The sequence below is a fragment of the Haliaeetus albicilla genome, chromosome 14 (assembly GCF_947461875.1).
Source record: "Haliaeetus albicilla chromosome 14, bHalAlb1.1, whole genome shotgun sequence".
Taxonomy (NCBI): Eukaryota; Metazoa; Chordata; class Aves; order Accipitriformes; family Accipitridae; genus Haliaeetus; species Haliaeetus albicilla.
In genome coordinates, this window is record NC_091496.1 from 2,775,143 (window position 1) to 2,794,261 (window position 19,119).

The window sequence follows — 19,119 nt, forward strand, 5'->3', positions numbered from 1 at the left end:
ATCTAAGTTTAGCCTCAGGATTTTGTATTTTTTAATTTTCTGTCTTTCTGTGGATTGTATACATCCATTTCTGTTTACTTGATTTTTCTGCTAGATTATTAGAATGTAACCTTGGACATGCTGGGGAGTAATGAAAATTCTCTGCTTTTCTAGTTTAGGTGCAAATTCTCGTTAAATATAACTGTTAAGCACAGGCAGATAGAACCCAATTTGAAGAACAGCAAGGGAAAACCTTGTCATCCTGCTCTCACCTGTTTCTTCCAGCCCCCCCTCATAAGTTTGTTCTGGGATTTACTGCTACAGTTACAACAATAATGGGATACTGAAAAGAGGATGTTCCAAGCATAATATGAATTAACTTTGCTTTGTTATTTCTAGATCACGTACCATCTTGTTGCTAATTTAAATTAGTATAAATCGATTGATATCCACATTTCCATTGTAAAATAGATAATGTAATATATATGCAAGAGTGCCTTTGGAAACTAAAATATTAAATATTTTTAAATTATGCACACTTAATTGCATTGTTTTTGTATTTAATTATCCTATGAGCTTGTTTAAGTATTGCTGCATGTTACCAATATTTAACAGTTAATACAAATTTCTGTCCTTGGAGGCGTGCTTTATGTTTGTACTGAATCCGTGATTGTAGGAAGTGCCTGTAATTCTGAATTTAAATTGAAGAGTTGCTGTATGTGTTGGTAGTTAAATTTGTATGAGTTTTAAAATAGAATTTATTCTTAAGAATGCTATTCTTTAAAAAGAATTAAATTTAAAAAACCCCAACCACCAGTGTAAATGCTGACCACACCCTGATCCATGGCTCATAATAAAGAAATTTGGGATATGTGTAATAAGGTCACTCATGAAAGCGTCTGTTCTGGCACACATAGATTCTTGTTTCTGATAGTTCAATTGTACATACCACAGTAAACTTCCTGAGGGTCTCTAAGGGATTCCTTTGTTGTGAGAGAGATAGCGAGAGAAACAGATGCTTTGGTCTTTAAAGCAAATAACTTATTTCTGGAGTTTTTTCTTTAGTGCTGGTGGAATGAAGGGATGGTTCATTATTTCTTCCATTGAGCCTAAGACTAATTTGGACTATTTATAGGGTTAAGACCGGCTACAACAGTGTTTGGAAACCCATTAAATTAAAAAAAAAAAAAGTTGTATGCCAGGAATATTGATGTATTAACAGTTACAACATTTCCTTGTTTCCTCTTGTGTGCTGCTACCAGCAAATCCAGGTCTTTCAAAAATAGTGATTAAAGAAAGAAGAGTATATTTAATGATGTCATTGACTTACCACCTAATTTAAGCGCATTAAATATATTTGCTGCGGCTTTAATCAATATTTAAATCATACAGTTTGATTCAGAACTAGAAGCCTTAACTATTTTCTTTAGTGTGGCAATGAATATTTATATGGCTTTCTTAAAAACTTATGTTTTTAGGAGTCCAGGATAAGAGTTCTTGCTAGTGTTACTGATATCCAAAGCAAACTAAAGTATGTAATTCTACCAGTGATTTTATGCTCATAAGAGTTACCTGATTGACAGCTCTGATGAGCTGAAGCTTCTATGTACGCACAGGACTGCACGCAGCATGGGGAGGTGTAGATGGACTGTCTTGCATTGATTTACCACTGCACTTTAACCTGGACCTCAAGTAACCTATTTCAGGGGTGAGACAAATTTTGTTTCCATGGTTAGCAGCTTGAGACAACTTTGAGAATGTCAGGAAAGGTAATAATACATTCTTGTTGTTTAATTGAATAAGAAACAAAGTATATACTTTTTTTCCTGGTCTAGAGGAAATTATGCTACTCAAGTGCCTGTCATTTATATAGTTGGCTACTCTTTTAAAATTAAAGATTAATGGATTTGATATTTTGTCTTTCCTCTGCTGTTCAACTTAAATGGCTACTGTTGATATTTTTTGTGTGATGTATGAAATTTAGATATGGACCAAACTGGAGTGTTTATTAAGTAGAGAGACTAAATTGAGGGTATTTGTGAATATTATAATAATTGCATATTATGCATCTTAAATTGGAATGTAGGTGGGAAAAATGTTTTAATTATGGAAGACCCATAATGTGTTTATAAGCCCACAGCTTGATGTTGTGAAGGTACCAGTTGCTGAAGTATGCCTTCTGATTCAATATTTATGACTCTTAATGCACAGTTAGGAATTTTCCTTGTGACATCTTCATTAACTTTAATGTCTACAAAGCTGCAGTTGCCCTGCCAGCTACTGAGACAGATGATGGGTTTAAAGACAGCCCTAAGGTACGTTGTCCCAAGTGAGCTGGTTAATGTTCATACTTAATGTGCACAGGGACATGAGAACTGCCTTGTTGGATCAGATCGATGGTTTGAATGCCCTGATGCTCTGTTGTCAATACCAGATGCTACAGAGGTGAATGCAAGAAATTCTGCAGTAAGCAGTTGTAAAATAGTTTTTCCAGCAAAAAAGAAATCTTCCTGTTTCTGGCAATGGTTGGTACATAACTTGGAGCAGTGTTCTCCAACTCCACTTAACATAAGTTTTCTTTAGTCTTTTTTTAACCACCCCTTGATTTTACTTGCTTTTCAGTTCTGCAAAAAGAATTTGACAATATATTGTCCACTGTGCATTTCAAATATTACAAAAGTAAAGATTTTTTAAATGCTGCCCTATCAGCTTTGTTGTGAGCCTTTTTAACAATGTGTGATGGAAGAATGAATAGAAACCCAGAGCTGCCTATTTATACATTATTATATTCTGTATCTTGTCTCTTCTCTGTGTTGAGCCATTTCAGGTTTTCTTTCCATTATTTCTATGTGCTTTCCCAAAGGAAGAGAGTTGTGTGGTAGTGCCATACATTCACCACTTGCCTTCTGATAACTTCTGAATTTATTAAGTTGTTTCATCAAAATCTAACTAAGGGGGACTGAAGAACTCAAGGCCCTGATACTTCTATAGGTTTGGATAAATCAAGGGCTGGGTAGAAAAGAGTAAGACAAACGCCTTTATGGAGAGAAGATCTTCAGCTGCCTGAGCTGTTTTGCTGAAGGTTTACCACTCCACACATAGGCCGTGGCTGGCAGATTGGCATGTGTTCTGCAAAAGCAACTACAATCTGTGCTGTGTATTGCCAAGCTAGGAGACAGGAGAGAAAGCTCAAGTTTAGAGACTGGAGAAGTGCTCAAGGAAGACAGTGTCGTAGGGACAAGAAAGGTCAGCCTGACTTGATATGAGGGGGCAGAGAAATGTGCAATGTGGATCTTTGAGAAACCAGCCTATGTTAGTGCTTCTGACTCACCCCCCCACACTCAAAACCTCTCAATTTTTCTGTGCTTTGTTTAGTCAAAGATTAAATTTTGTAATGTTTCCCCTTTGCCTTAAAAGAAAGAAAATGTTAACTTAAGCTATTGGACAAAATAGTTTGGAGAACGTTTCAAAGTGATTATTGTGTTAAGACCATAAATTTTGATGGAACTGAAATAGATCTCAGCGAAGCTTATCCTTGGCTTTAACTGTTGTGTGGAAAGACTTATACTGTGCTTAAGGAAGTGTGGAGGTGCATCATTTTATATCTGTTTTATCATATTCTTTCTCTCTAATTCTTTATATATTCTATACTTGGACCTTCTTATGTTGGACCTTCTCTTCCCCTTCTACCTTCTCCCCTTTCATGCCCAGCTGGCAATTAAACAAATTTTCTTTGTGTGATACTTGGGACTTACATGTGATTATGGTTGATTAAAACACCAAGCAAAATGTAAGATAAAATCGCATTATGCTTTCCAGTGTGTGTGACCATTTTTCAAGACTGAATTTGTATACCATTGTGCTTCTCAGCTTGCTTGGCCTTATTTTCTTCATTTTAAAGTTTTCCAGTCTTACAAAGTCTTGATTAAAATGATTTTAGACTATTCATGTGCAGAGCATAAAGTCTCTGTTTAGCTTTCCCATTGCTACTGCTTTCTGTTCTTCGTTTTGTCTTAGTCTGTTTCTAATCCATGACAGCAATTTACCACTCGTTTTATAACTATGCTTTCCTAACAGCTTCTACTGAGTACCGATGTATAAAATGAACTGAATCACTGTCCTGGTTTCAGCTGGGATAGAGTTAAATTTCTTTTTAGTAGCTGGTATAGTGTTATGTTTTGATTTTGGTATGAGAAGAATGTGGATAACACACTGATGTTTTCAGTTGTTGCTGAGTAGTGTTTATACTAAGTCAAGGATTCTTCAGCTTCTCCTGCCCGGCCAGCAAGAAGGCTGGAGGGGCACAAGAAGTTGGGAGGGGACACAGCCAGGGCAGCTGACCCAAACTGGCCAAAGGGATATTCCATACCATGTGACGTCATGCCCAGTATATAAACTGGGGGAGTTGGGCAGGGAGGGATTGCTGCTCAGGAACTAACTGGGTGTTCGTCAGCAGGTGGTGAGCAATTGCATTGCGCATCACTTTTTTTGTATATTCCAATCCTTTTACTAGTATTGTCATTTTATTATTGTTATTATTATCATTATTAGTTTCTTCCTTTCTGTCCTATAAAACTCTTATTATCTCGACCCACGATTTTTACTTTTTTTTCCCTGATTCTCTCCCCCATCCCACTGGGTGTGGGGGGAAGCGAGGAAGCGGCTGCGTGGTCCTTAGTTGCTGGCTGGGGTTAAACTACCACAGTCACATATGTAGCTTCTCATTTGCTGTCTTGTTGATGCATTCAGACGCTAAAGATTGTGCATTCTGGTTTTGTGTATTGTACCCCGTGTTAGTCATCTGGATTGCACCCAAGCCATGTACTTAATTTAAATGGCATGGGTTGTCCTTCCTTGTGAGTTGTTTATTTGAAGGCAGAAGTACCCACTGTAGCCCCAAATGCATTGCAGAGCTCCTTGGGTGAAGAAGTGGTGGTCTGAAATTTGAGAGGAGAGGCCGAGGCACCTGGACTGGTTAGGCTTGGAAGTATTCTTTCAGGAAGGAAGTTATTGATAAGACAGAACCAGCCTCTTCATGGTGGTGTGTGGCAGGAAGACTAAGAGGCATACTTTGAAACAAGACTGCTTTTGTCCTGTAAGGAGATGCTTTTTCACCTTCAGGTCAGTCCCGTATTGAAACATGTTGCCCAGAGGGGCTGTGCTGTTTCCATCCTTGGAGGTATTCATGTAAAAGCAAATTTTTATCTTTTTAAGGAAAATGGTCAAATGGCCTGGAGGACATCCGTATGATTCTGTTCTGGTCTTTGAGAAGTTTCTCTGTGAAGGATGTCCTGTTCACTGGATATCTTTTTTTTTTTTTTTTTTTTGGAGCAAAGCTGAATGAAAAGGAAAAGTAGAACTGTTTTAGAACTGTTTTTTTGCATTTTTTGTTTGGGTTTTTTTTTTTGTAAATTCATTTTCTGAATGTTATTTAGCTAAGTATTTTCTAAAAGATGTTTGATTGTATCAAACCTAAGTGTCTCTTCATTAATAACTTAATGCACCTGCCCTTTCAAGAGGATTTAGTTAAGGTGCCTGATAATAAATGCTGTTTCCATTAATGATTTTTTTGAAAATTCAGGACTAATGGGCAGATTTCCAGCTCTGCAGGCTAGAGGCTGATTAACTTTTCCGTATTTGTATTTCTGATTTCTCAGGCTAACCTTTTTGTGGCTGCAGGTGTCTGCTTTACCTAACGTGTATTATTTGCAGCTTTAGGTGCTGCCTTCTTGCTGTAATCTTAGTATCATGCTGAATGCTTTTTCTGTGAAGCAACTGCTTTAGAGTGAGAGGAAAAAGGTACATATTTAGATCTTGTGACTGGCAAGGGCAGAGGAATTGGAGAAAATTTCTGTGAGATTAGCTGAGCTGCACATACCCTCGTGCACCGACCTACAGTAGACCTGGGAGATAAAATTGCTGACTGCTTCTCAAGCATTGTTGTTATGTGAAGCTCTTGGCTTTGCTCTGCCACTGTTAATGGGTGGCCTTTGAAGTTCAAGATGAAGTGCGTACTATATAGCTGAAACCTCAGTAACTGTTGGTAAGTGTGTAAGCTCTTCAGTACCCTTAGCTTCTCTGACCTCATCAGTTGTCCCTGTAATTCAAAGTGTTTTGGACCCTGGGAAACATATCAGGTGTATACTTCCTTGTTCATTTGATTTTGAAGCACAAATAGGGAATCAATTATAAGGGTTAAGCAAATGGCTTTGCACACTCTTTTTGTTTGTATAATTGTTTTTTGTTTTTTTTTAACACCAATCAGGTTAGTCTTCAGCTGGACTACAGAAAACGGTATCTGTCTCTACGAATGGCTCCCAAAACCATTTTCATAGGTTTTGTGGCCTCTTAAAAACGTGGCAGAATAAGCCTCTTCTCAGGTTTGCCAGAAGGGCATTGGGTGGATAGGAATCTCGGTGTCTTCCCTGTCTGGAAAGGCTGAATGGAGAAGTGCTGAAACAAGGGCATGTGGAGAAGTGCTGAAACAAGGGCATGCAGAGAATGCTCTTACGCTTCCATAACTGCCAGCCTGTCCTGCATTCCTTTCAAAATAAAACCCTGTCCCAGTGAGACATACTCTCATACCCTTTCACACCCTTTCACTCTGCAGATCCATCTGAAGGCATAAAACCAACTGGAATGATTTGGTAGAAAACTTGAGTAAATGTGCTGTAACTTTTATTCTCAAAGTTGCCTTTCTTCTATTTGTTGGGCATGGTCAGAGGTTTTGGCCAATACATCTGTATTGGACATAATTTATAGTTTCTTCAGATCTTGTCTTTGGCTGTCTTGCCCTCTTTTTTCCATGCTCTTGGAGCTTTGTTTTAAATGTTAAAGAAGCTGAATTTACCGTTTTGTGTATGTGCGTGGGGAGGGGAAGTGAACCAAATGTATGTATTAGCCTGTGCTTGCAGTAAGTGAAAATGGTTTAAATAATAATTGGCTAACTTATCTGTGCTCTTTTTAAAGTTAGAATCTATGCATGAAGGGGGAGAAGTGTCATGCATTTGGACTGTAATATTAGACATAAATAACCGTATCTTTCAAACTTTTCCAAAATAGTAGGTGGACAAATAAGCAGGTTAGGTTACTGCACACTGGAGGCCATCAAAATGGCAAAAGGTCCTTGTCCATTGACAATCACTGCTTGGTCTGTTAAGATCCAGGCAAGAGCTTTGTGGGTTTTATCAAATAGTGCTATTCTGTCTCTGTGGTGTTAAGTAGAAGAGTCTGGTCACTCTTTTAAGCATTGTGAGACCTGCTGCTAGATCTGAGCATAGTAATGAGCCCATTGGCAATGCAGCTGGTGGTATTCCATTTCCATTATCCTGAAGAGAATACTGCTTGTCAGATACCTATCAGCATCCACCCTTCACATGCTAAGAGGACAGAGAAGAGTTATTTCTGGCTGTAGCACTATGGCTTTTTAAGTGTAGTTCCCATTACTGACCATCTATCTAAATTGTCTTGTGATGTGAGCTGTGCATTAGCACATTCAGACTTGGGAAATGGTGGAGCTGCATTCATTTTACGCTCTTATAGGAGTATAAGAAAGCACTGGGATGCAAGTGTGACCTTTGTAAATGTACTTGCCTGAAAATTTTCCAAATTTGTCTGCTCTGGGATGCACTTACTTTGAAGTTGACGCTCATTTCAGTATCCTGAAGAACTTAAAGTACTTGGGGTGGTAGTGGGAATGGCTACATAATTTTTGGCAACTGCTGCATACTTATCGCTTCCGGATCGCGCTTATTTTAGCAGTCTTGCACCCAACAGGTTCTAATATTCTCCAGTAGTTTAGCGCCCAACTGTCTGTTTTTAATGCCCTATTGTCTGGGTAGAGATTGGCATCAGAGAGAAATGTTATTGCTTTTATCTAGAAACAGTTCCATTTTTTTTCTGATACTCTTTCTAATAAATTAACTTTTGTCTTTTTAAATGCTTCTTCCCCTAGAACAAATCCCTCCTACTTGCAGAACTGCAATTTTTTACTGGAACATCATAAAGTTCCCATATGGGAGCTACCCAATTATATCTTACAATAATTCAATTGAATGATCTATAGCTCCACTTTTATTCCCTATTAGTATTTGGCTGATCGATGGGTAACCTAATTGATTGTTAAGGTCAAATGTCTTTATTGGCTGATGCTTGAATCTTTTCTCATTATGACTTAAAAAACTGTTCTATGGTCTGTTAGAGTTCTTGTACTTATTTTTGCACACCAGAACATAAACTTCATGATGTAGATGCTGGTGAACAATATACTTATGCAACATTTTGTGTATTCTCAGGTCCAGTATTAGAAGGACATGAAATATTGAGGTATCTGGGTTGAGCAGAACTGCAGTAAGAAACAGTTGATCGTGGGTTTTCAGGTTGTTCTGTGAATAAGGTAGCTGTGATGTGAAATAAATTCTTTGCTTTTATGACAGCTTAATAATTTCTAAGTGTACAAATGCAGAACCTTAACTGCTCTCATTTTGGCTTGTGATGCTTACTGAGGTGTGGGGAAGATTAATGTGTGCTGCAGTACAGAAACAGGATCTTTGTGATTGCCTGATATTTTCAAAACCTTTTTTCTTTTCTGGTGATACAGTTCACTGTGACCAGCTGATCTTTGTTTGGACTTGTACAGGTGTGCTGTAACAACTCAGTATCTTCTCAGATGGACAGTATCCTCGCATAGCCTCAGAGGAGAAAATAGTGGAACAGTGTCAAGAGTCAGTAGAGATAGTCCCAATAAAATGGGGTTTTGCTTTTTCATCCAGGGTTTGTGATAGTAATCTGTTACAAGATTCATATTTACCTCTTGAATTTTCACATATGTTAATATATTTTTAGGCTGGGGTCTCCTTTTGCCATTCACAAGTGTTCCCCCACTTTTACCCAACGCAACTCTGTTTCTGTCATCTAAGCATTTGCTGCGTCTGGCAGGATGGATATCGATTTATTCTGCTTTACTTAAGATGCTTATAACTGAATTAGTTGGCCAAGACTCCCATATAGTTGATGAAGCTGCTTCATTCATTCATAAAATTCACTATTTTAAAAGTCTACTTTAGGAAGAGCAGAATTGCACACTGGACTCTATTAACGATAATGAGAATGTGGACTAATGATGTTGGATAATATTTGCAGATAAAGCCAACTCCTGGAGACAAGGTCACCAAGATATATGGCTATTTGTCACTGGCTTTTTTGTGTGTGTGTGTGTGTGTCTCTCTCTCTCTTTTTTTTTTTTTTTTTTTTTTTTTTTTTTAGATCTGATTGCTGTCTAATGTAAACCAAATAACTGGTTCCACAAAGGGGGTACTAGAATTGGAGGCTGTCTCAGTTTTGTCTTCTAATCACTAGGCACCCTCTCAGGCAGTGTTTTCTTTAGCTTTGTTTGACCAAAAAAAAAAAAAAAAAGAGGCTGTATCTGCTTAAATTAGATGGTAGGTTGGCGTTTAGAGCACTTTATGGGAATATATATGATATGCGGACTCAAACTGGTCCATCTTACGAGGATCTAAATTCCAGATGTTCCACTTTCTGAGCAAATACCGTAACTATCAGCTTGTTATGAAAAAGGAGGCTGATGGCTTTTCCCTCTCTGTCCCAGTATCTCCACAAGTTTCCAACTGCTAACAGTTGTTGAATGCTGTCTGTGCGCATAAATATGTAATACAAATGCAACCTCTACAGAGACTGCTTGTTGTCTCCTAATTGCTTCGTGTCTTATACTGCCTGAAAATGTAGTTCTCTGGCTTTTAGCTACATAAGCAAGTGGTTTTGTTACTGCTTCTGAGGGCAGATGAGGTGGTTGTATCACCTTCTGGAATTTAACATCTATTATGCTCAAGTGATAGGCATTTTGGACTGAGATTACATGTCTTTTAGCTCTGTGGTTCCATAGAGTAGAATCTGAGCCAGATGCTTCATATAAATAAGGGAATTATCTGTATGCCTGTACTGGAATACTAGAGTATTGCAGGGTTACAGAAGTACAGCTCAGCTAGTGTAGGTGTACCTTTATTCCAGACAGGCAGGTCTAGATTTCTAGATTAGGATTTATATTGGAATAAATCTGGAAGTAATTACTTGATTTTTAATCTCGTTCTACAGCTGTACTTTATAGTTGTTTTCTTTTCCTCCTGTAGGAAAACACACACTTACTGACTGCTACAAATCAACATTTTATGCAAAGTTAACAGCTGTTCTACTGAAGTCAGCATAACTTTTGGTTACAAAGCTAGTTCATTTTCCCAAATGGAAAATGTTGTTCTTTCTTACTAGATGATTGGGTATTTTAATCTTTTTTTTTCTTTCTTTAATTCCTGCTATGTATGTGTCAAGTTGTATTCAGGTAGAGATAAAACATGCAAAACCATCTCCAAGGTTTTTCTTTTTTTTAGGTTGAAACAACCTTTTCAGTATGGTTTCTTCTGGAAGTCTATTGAAACGTGTTTTATTGCCACAACTTCTATTAAAGGAAGTAACAACAAACTACTGATCTCCTTGGGTCAGATTTTTCAGAAGTATGCAGTTGCCTATAGATGCAGAGATGGTTAATATTGAGTGGTATCAGTGTAGTAGCTTGCATGACTGAGCCCTTGAATATCAGAGAGTTGGGAATAGACCTATTTTGTGTTTCAGAACCTTATGGTATGGATTTTGGTAGACTTATAGATGTCTTTCAAGCTTGTAGGATTACCGGCTCTCATACTTTTCTACCTTTGTGTGGAAAAGTTTATTCATACACTTGAAGTTGCTTCCCCGCTTTTTCAGTTCTTAACCAGACTTTCAGCTAACTCATCTGACGTAATCTAAATGAAGAAAATATTCTTTCCATGTCTGCTTCTTTAAACCAAATGGGGAGAATTTGAGGCAAAATCTTTTTCTAACGATAGAAACTAGAAGTATGGATATGTTGCAAATGCTTGGTTGGGTAAAATACGCATCTGAAAATACTTGATTCATTACACAGGAAGATGCTTCCCTTGGTTCCATGTGAATAAAAGGCAGCATTTTATGGCTTTACTATTTAGGTCTCAGTCCCATCCCCCTTAATTTTACTTTATAAAGGCATATTTCCTAAGAAAAATGTATTTAATTTAACATATACTGTATGTTTTTAATTTTCAAAAGATTCCACTAATTGAAAAGTTGTTTAGTAAGAGTAATTTTTAAAGGCTCTCTAATGTTGTATGCTAAAATTTGAAAGGTGGTTAAACCACAAGAAAGCACTCCAACTGCTTTATAGAAAAAAGAAAATAAATAAAATAGAGCACTGTATTATGCAGTTGTTTCTGTAATTAGGAATATGTTGTGTTGTGTTAAAATTTCATTTAATTTTCTTCTAATTGTAGTTAATGATGAAGAACTAAAGAAAAGAATAGCAGAAGAACTGGCATTAGAACGAGCCAGGAGAGACTCTGAAGCTCAAAAGAGAAGGTTGGTTTGTTAATAACAATATTTAACACAAACATGTAGTGAATGCTTTTATTACTGTTGTTTATCTACTTGCTATAAACAGTTGAATTTTGTGCCCCAAGACAAAATGGTAGGTAAGACCTTTGGGCAATATAGCAAGTTTTGATATTAAATACATCTTAAAACAACCAATTAACTGAAATTTCCTTGTAAGACCTGATACAAAATGTTGATCTAAATCCCTTTTGACCTCATGAGCCTGAATCTTTTTTGCAGTCTTTTAAGCTCAATCTTTGTTGATTTCTCTTGAGTCCCAATATTCACTTTGTGGTGCGGAGATAGAAATAGCTTGAGAGCAATGCAGAGGTGGGTTACGTATAATCCCTTCTGTTTGATCAAAAGGTAAATTTCAACAGCAGTAGAAATGGTAATTCTTGTTATTTCTTGAATTTTGGATATTTCTTTGAGCTGCAGTATGTTTTGAACTGCTTTAATAGTTAGTACAGCATAATGCCTTGAAGATACACAGTACTGTATTAAACCAGTTTACTAGTAGAAAACCCTTTTGATATGCTTTCTGTATATTGAAACAGTGCTTTCTTATGCATGTTTTTTCAGAGACTGTAGTTACTGTGAAAGACTGGATAGAATTGTACAGAGAGCGGTGACAGACTTTAGATGTAGCATTTTAAAAATATACTCTGCAATGTTTAGTATGATACTGTAGGGTTATTGACAATTAAAAAAAAATCCTGCTTGAATTTGAAGTGGAGTTTGGCTGTATGGTGAACTCGGTGGACTTGTGTGTTCTTTTGTACTTTCAGTGATTTTCCTAAATAGATAATATAACACACTGAATATAAATATTAACCTACACATTGTCCTCCATTCTGAGAATGGGAAGAAAGGCTCATTATGATGGATTAAAAAAATTAGAATGTAATTAGTACTACTTAAACTGTCTGCATATATATCAGTTGTTTCCTACACATCATTATATTATTATTTAATTGAGTTAGGTTGATGGAGTATATAATTAGATGGGACTATATAAATGTCCCAGAAAAATAATCAGGCTTTTTTTTTTTTGAATCAGCAATAAAGGAAATCAATATGTGACAGTGAAATCTCTCCTTTTCTGAACTGGGCTCTGAGAGGAAAACTTGTGTTACATCTGAGCTTAATGTTGACTGCTCAAGAGATCAACTAAACGTGATTACAATATGGAAATGTTTGTTTTGTAACTTCAGTATTTTGTCATTTGACACTTTTCGGTAACTTTCATTAAGTATTCCGTAATTCAGTTTTCATGGGTTGTGCATAGGTCTGTGAAAGGTAGGGAGCAGATTGGCTTGTCATATACCTGATTTTATATTTTGTAGGGAACAATGCTGGCAGCCTTCCCTTTATTTGACTAAGGATTAGTGAAGAAGATGTTACATAGTAAAAGGCTCCTGTAAAATCTTTTTGTTGTCTTAAAATTAGGTGGAAGAATCAGTGCTTTTGAAATGTAAGCTGTCAAAATAAATAAGTAATAATAACAACAAAGTATAAAATTACAAATATCAAGTCCTGTTAGCAGCTTTAATCCTCTTCTAGTTTGTGTTTTGTTTCTTTTTTAAGCAATAAGCAAGGATTTTTTTTATTACACTTTCTACACAATATAAACAATTATAAAAATACATTTTAAACAGAGTGTAGAGGCTCTTTTCATGTTGGATGAAACAACTTGAAAAGATGCAGATGTTTACTTAGCTATTACTTAAGGTCTTTATGGGCTGAATTCTGGTTGAGGTTTGTGTTTTAAAAACATTCAAGAAATGCTGTAGCAAATGTGGAGCTGTTCTCTGGATTGTGTTCTTCTGAGAATGAAGTGAACACTGCTCTGTTGATCACTTTCAGAACAGGTTTATGTTGTTCAGGTTCAGCATACCTACCCCTCCTGTTTTATTCTAGTCGAGAAAGCAATCTCTCCACAATACAGGGGCATGAGCATTGTTTGTGCAATGTTCTTTTTCATGTCAGGATCCATACTTTCAGGAGAAAAAACTGCAGTCTTCTGTACAAGCTCCTGTGCCAGTTTCTGGACACTCATGCACTTACAGAGTTGGTATAATTTTTCAGCATTACTGGACTTCAATTTTCAAGCAAGTACGTACTTAAGAGCTAGATGCACATTGTTCAGATAAAGTATTTTATGTCTTGCATATCTAGTGCAGAGTGTTATAAGTAACATAAACACGAAAAGGAAAACTTTACTCTCAAATGTAGTTATTTTTAATAAACATACAAACACATTGATGTAAGGTTGGAAAACAGAACAAAACCCGAGTTCCCACCTATACCATGCTTAAAACATGTAACAGAAGGAAACTGTTAACAGAGAACAGTTTATAGTATTCATATGTCAATAGTTGCACAAGAAAAAAATACAGTGTAATGCAGGCTTCATAACTTATACGGAGGGATGTAGTTTACAAATGCATCCTTGGTGCTGTCCAAGGCCAGTTGGACTGAAGCGTGATGGTGTCTCATGTCTGTGAATAGCAATGTGCACAAACCCCACTGAAGAGCCAAAATTGATTCTAGTTTACTCCTTCTTTTACTCAGACCAACTGTTGTTTCTCACTTTGGTTTCTGAACATTTGAAATGTTTAATCTTAAAAGTATTTTCATTTAGAAAAGTTAAATGGATTATTATTTGATTGCAACAGAATTTGCAGTGACTGCATTAGTGAATGTGACCAGTTAATGTGCCAGAGCTACAATCTCATGATAATACTCAAGGTAACGTACAGGTTGTAAGACTGTCAGTATTATAGCAATTACAGCAATAATACTATTATTGTTGCAGTTGGTAATACTAGAGAGTTTCTTTATGTTCTGAACAGAAGTAAGAAGAAAGTAATGTGCCCTTTCACCCTAGAGAAAATATAGCTTTAGTATTCCTGTAGTTTGTTTTCCATTTCATGTCAGTACCTACCAGTACCTCCCCAAAATATTCCTTATTCTTGTAGTGTTGCAGAGAGACTCCACTCATTATAAGGTTTTGTATTTACTGAAGATGGAGTGTAAGTTTGTACCTGAATGGTTCAATAAACTGCACATGTATCATTACTTTCAGCATCTTTGAAAGGCTTTCTGGGTGTGATTTTTGTTACTGCCTCTGGTATGTATGGTCCCTTCGCACCTACTGAAGAAGCAGGCTTTTGCCCCTGTTAAATATGTGCCAAAACCGCTGTTCCACAACTCTGGAAGAAATGACTCTAAAACGTGAGAGAATAGGCAGAAGAACTTGAATTTGACAGCAGTGACAGGTAATAAATGATAATTGTTGATATAGTTTAATTTTCCACAAAGTTCCTTAACTTATTTTGCAGTGTCATAATAGAAGGAGATACAGAGTTTGTATGAAACTAGTTATTTGCCATGACAAGAAATGATACAAAATATGACAATGAAACTTCTGAATCCTTTAGCTGTTTAGATTTCCTCCTGAGGTGTAGTCTTATAAGTGTAGATCATTACACTATGTCTTGTCACAGCTGTTGAACTCTCTTATTTTAATAATTTTGTTGATGTTGGTGATGAGAAAGTCTGAAATAGCTCCCATTGAAGTAACTGGAAGCATTTCTTCCAATGGTGGCCTGCACCATACCAGATGGTGCCATGGCTCATGAACTTCAGCAATGAGAAGCTGCTTCTGGTCAGCAAGATGTATCTGTTCCATCAAGTTTTGCAGAGAAATCTGTACAACTCAGTGGACCAGTACGTATCTTCTGGGAGAATACGACAGTAGTAAACTAGCACTAGGGATCACAAAATGCACATCTGGAATAAAGAGAAGTGGTATTAGACTAAAGGAATTTATTGCCAAGAAATAAACTTTATCAATTATGAGATTTTTCCAGTTTTAACTTTTGTATCTCTCTGTTTGGCTATAATTATGAAAGGCAGAAGAAAAGATACTTTGAAAAAGCAAAAGTGAGTAACAACTTTTATCATCAGCAAAATGTTAAAATTTTAGCTACTCTCAACCTCATCAGACTGCTGGATTCCTCCACTAAAATATATACAAAACAATACTTAGGAGGCAAATGAAGGATGTGGTTTCCCATAGAAATTGAACATTCATGAATGACTACTTCTTTTTTTTTTTTTTTTTTTTTCCTCCCCTTGAAGATCAGAGAAATTTCAGTCTTATTTTGCTAATCATTCAGGCTAGGCTAATTATATTTGTGGTTTTTCAGTCTCTTTTGCTTGGTAAGTGTTTCCTAGCTTCCACTTTTTTTTATATGATTTGGCACGTGGCAAATATTAATTATATGTAGAATGAGGTGTATTTGCAAAATGCTGTGCATGACGATCCCTTTAATATTGCAGAAAGTTTATTTTGTTCATGTCTCCAATATATACATGCATGTAATTTTGTTAGTATGCCAAATATATGTCCCTGTGCAGTTTGCTGGTGTATGACTGTCTCAAGAGACCCAGACGATTGTTTTCCCTATGCTTAGTTGTACTTGGATTCTCCTATATCATATTTCCTGTGATTCCAGCATTTGTTTCTTAGAGGATAAGTACTGCTGTAAGTAGGAATTTTAAGGCAGGGAAGGGCTTAAAAGTAGCCTTTTGTTTGGTTTGGTGGCCCTTCAGTAACTCTGTTGCTAGGTCTGCTCTAAAATTGTTTAAGGCATGACAGACGTAGAAAATTATCAGGACTAGTGCCGAGTATTGTGCAACTGCTGCTCAAAATCTTATTGAAAAGGATCTCATGTATGTAGAAGTTACACAGTGTATCTTAAATCTTTTCTAAAATGTCTGTTTAGACAGTCTCAAGACTGCAAGATGACTTCTGTTTAAATTAAGATCATGGACATGGGTTAACATGAGTTGAGGAATGTGCTTGAACTTCTCCAGGTGACTTCATCTCAAGCTGAATGGGACTTATTTCTAGGATCTGTTGTGAAGGGAATTGAACGGGTGGTAACTGTCAGTGGATAGGAAATGGTGGGTATCTGGAGATTAATGATTTTAACGAGCAGATCCAGGAGAGAACTATTGCCTGCAGCCTCAGGAGTGTTTCAGTGTCTCCTAACTACCTTGTACTATAGGTACAAGCCTGCATTTTCTTTTGTAGTCTTATTCAGTCCTTGCCCAGCTTTCTGGGCCTCCTGTTGGGATCCCCATTATCCCTTCCTTATATTGGCTTCTGCTTATTTTCTGATATGGTCACCAAAAAGCCAATTAGCAGAACAAGAAAGACATGGACCTGTTGGAGCAGGTCCAGAGGAGGGCCATGAAGATGATCAGAGGGCTGGAGCACCTCTCCTATGAGGACAGGCTGAGAGAGTTGGGGTTGTTCAGCCTGGAGAAGAGAAGGCTCCGGGAAGACCTTATAGCAGTTTTTCAGTATATAAAGGGGGCTTACAAGAAAGACAGAGACTTTTTACCAGGGCCTGTAGAGACAGGACAAGGGGCAGCAGTTTTAAACTGAGAGAGGGAAGGTTTAGACTCGTCATGAGGAAGAAATGTTTTACGATGCGGGTGGTGAGATGCTGGAACAGGTTGCCCAGAGAGGAACTGTGGATGCCCCATCAGTGGAAGTGTTCAAGGTCAGGTTGGACGTGGCTTTGAGCAGCGTGGTCTACTGGAAGATGTCCCTGCCCACGGCAGGGGGTTTGAACTAAATGACCTTCAAAGGTCCCTTCCACCCCAAACCATTCTGCAATTCTGTGGTGGCTTTTGATAACTCTTAGGTTTTGCTATGTCTGTCTAGTCTCCTATAACGACGTTGGTAACTTCTGTCTTGAAAGCCACACGAAAAATGCTTTTCTTGAGTAATACAGACGTAGATTTTTAAACATTCCATGATGAGTTGCTGGAGTCTTTTCTTCGTGGCTAGCTGGACTCCACATGGTATGGCATTTTATCTGTCATTAGCTGGATAACTTATGTAAGCTCTGTATTTCTAAACATCCTCATCTGTTTAAAGAAAATCTTTCTAAACTCTAAGTCAGATTTTAAAAATATGTACACACTGGTGCATGGAGGTGGCTCGCAGTGGTAGGTTATTAGACTGCAGCCATGAGCTTCTTTATATGTTTTGTTGTGCTTGGGGGAGGGCTCCTATATAACAGCAGTTCACTTTATGGTTTAATTGATAATCTGATGTGTCTGAGTGCTTCCCCCCGACCTTGTTTTGTCATGTCTCAGCATTACATTGCATGTATGGCAAGCTCTTAGTAAACTTGTTGGAGTAGAGAGCTTTTGCAGAAGACAACAACAAATTCACCAGTGAAAATGTAAAGTGAAAGAAGAATGAAGAACAATATTGGCGAAGAACCCTTTGGGAAACTACACACCAAAAATGTTATATTAAAATCAATACTGGGGCTTGACCTTTTTGTGCTACTGTATATTTTAAAGCTTACTATTGATTTCTGTTTTAATAACATGTTTATTCTAGTTTACTGGCATAGGTCTGGAGAACATAAGGAAAAAGTAAAATGATTGATTTATTTACAATATTCTTTCTCTATTTTACTGAGGTAAATTTATGAAGAGCATATTTATCTTCAGTTCATATGGGTAGTGCACTAAATGTGGTGAAAACTTTTTTGGAGTAGATTTATTGTCTTCCTAAATTATTATATTTTCCCAGGTAATGAGCTGTGTTGAACTGGGAGACTGGCTTTTTCTTGCAGTATTCTCACAGGGGACAAAAAGCTACTTTGCTTGAAAATAGTTGTAATCTAGTCTTCTGCCACAGGGACGTCTTGATAGTGTTTAGATTAAGTGTGAAAACAGTCACAGAAATTACATCTTCTCTTTTGCTGACAGTAGGATAGAAAGCTGGAAATACTTTGAAGCAGTAAAAGTGATTATAATTGCTTTGACTTCTGGTAGGTCAAGAATAAGACTTAAATATCTTCTGGCATGAGTGACCATACTGTTTGTAAAAAACAGCTGAAGATATTACCCAATTGATAATCACGTTCAGGAATGCAAGAACTGGTACAACAGACTTGCACCAAAGCTTGCCTCCTCTGGTCATCCTTTCTCTGACAAGGTTTCCATGAAGTAAGTATTGCAGAGAAAGATTCAAGGAATGTTTAAAAATATAATTGAGAGAAACTGCTTTTAGAGGGAAGTTTCTTCATTACCGTTGTCATTCTGCGGGGTGGTGGGGTGGGTGGTGGTGCACGCGGGAGAAGTTACTCACTCTGGAGTGAAAAGGTATACTTTTGAAGTAAAGCTCTATTGTCAGTACTGCTACACTTAATGTAGTCTATAGATAGTTATTCTATCTTTGGTCATACACCTTTATACAGTATGACTTGTCTTCCACAAATGCTGGGAAGCTTAACCTTTTTCTAGTATGATGGTCAGTGTATCAGAAAAAAAGCTGGCTATTGATTTGAGAGAGCAAAACTTGGATATTTTTACAGTGATAAACAGGACTTCGGAAGATAAGTCATAAATAGTATTTAAACTGGAAAGAAAGGCTAATGCAACATCTGATAAGGGCCTCCTGTCTCTGAATGAGACACATACGTGTGCATGACTCTCTCCTTCTGTATCTGAAAGATGTGTAGTTGGTAGAGAGAGGACTTAAAATAGTAATTGGGTAAGATTGCAGAGAAGGCTCTTCTGGAGCGTAAAATCAGCTAATGCCAGGCAGTGGTGGGGGCTATTCATTTACCAAAACAAAACATTCAA

At 37.2% G+C, this 19,119-nt stretch overlaps 1 protein-coding gene across 2 annotated transcripts in view; it reads left to right on the forward strand.

The window, feature by feature from the left end:
- The window catches only part of CHCHD3 (coiled-coil-helix-coiled-coil-helix domain containing 3), a 155,240-nt gene that overhangs the window by 18,083 nt on the left and 118,038 nt on the right, over positions 1-19,119 (forward strand). For both annotated transcript variants that reach the window (XM_069801535.1, XM_069801536.1), the window contains exon 3: positions 11,334-11,418. In XM_069801535.1, coding sequence (XP_069657636.1) covers positions 11,334-11,418 — 85 coding nt within the window. The remainder of the gene's footprint in view (positions 1-11,333; positions 11,419-19,119) is intronic.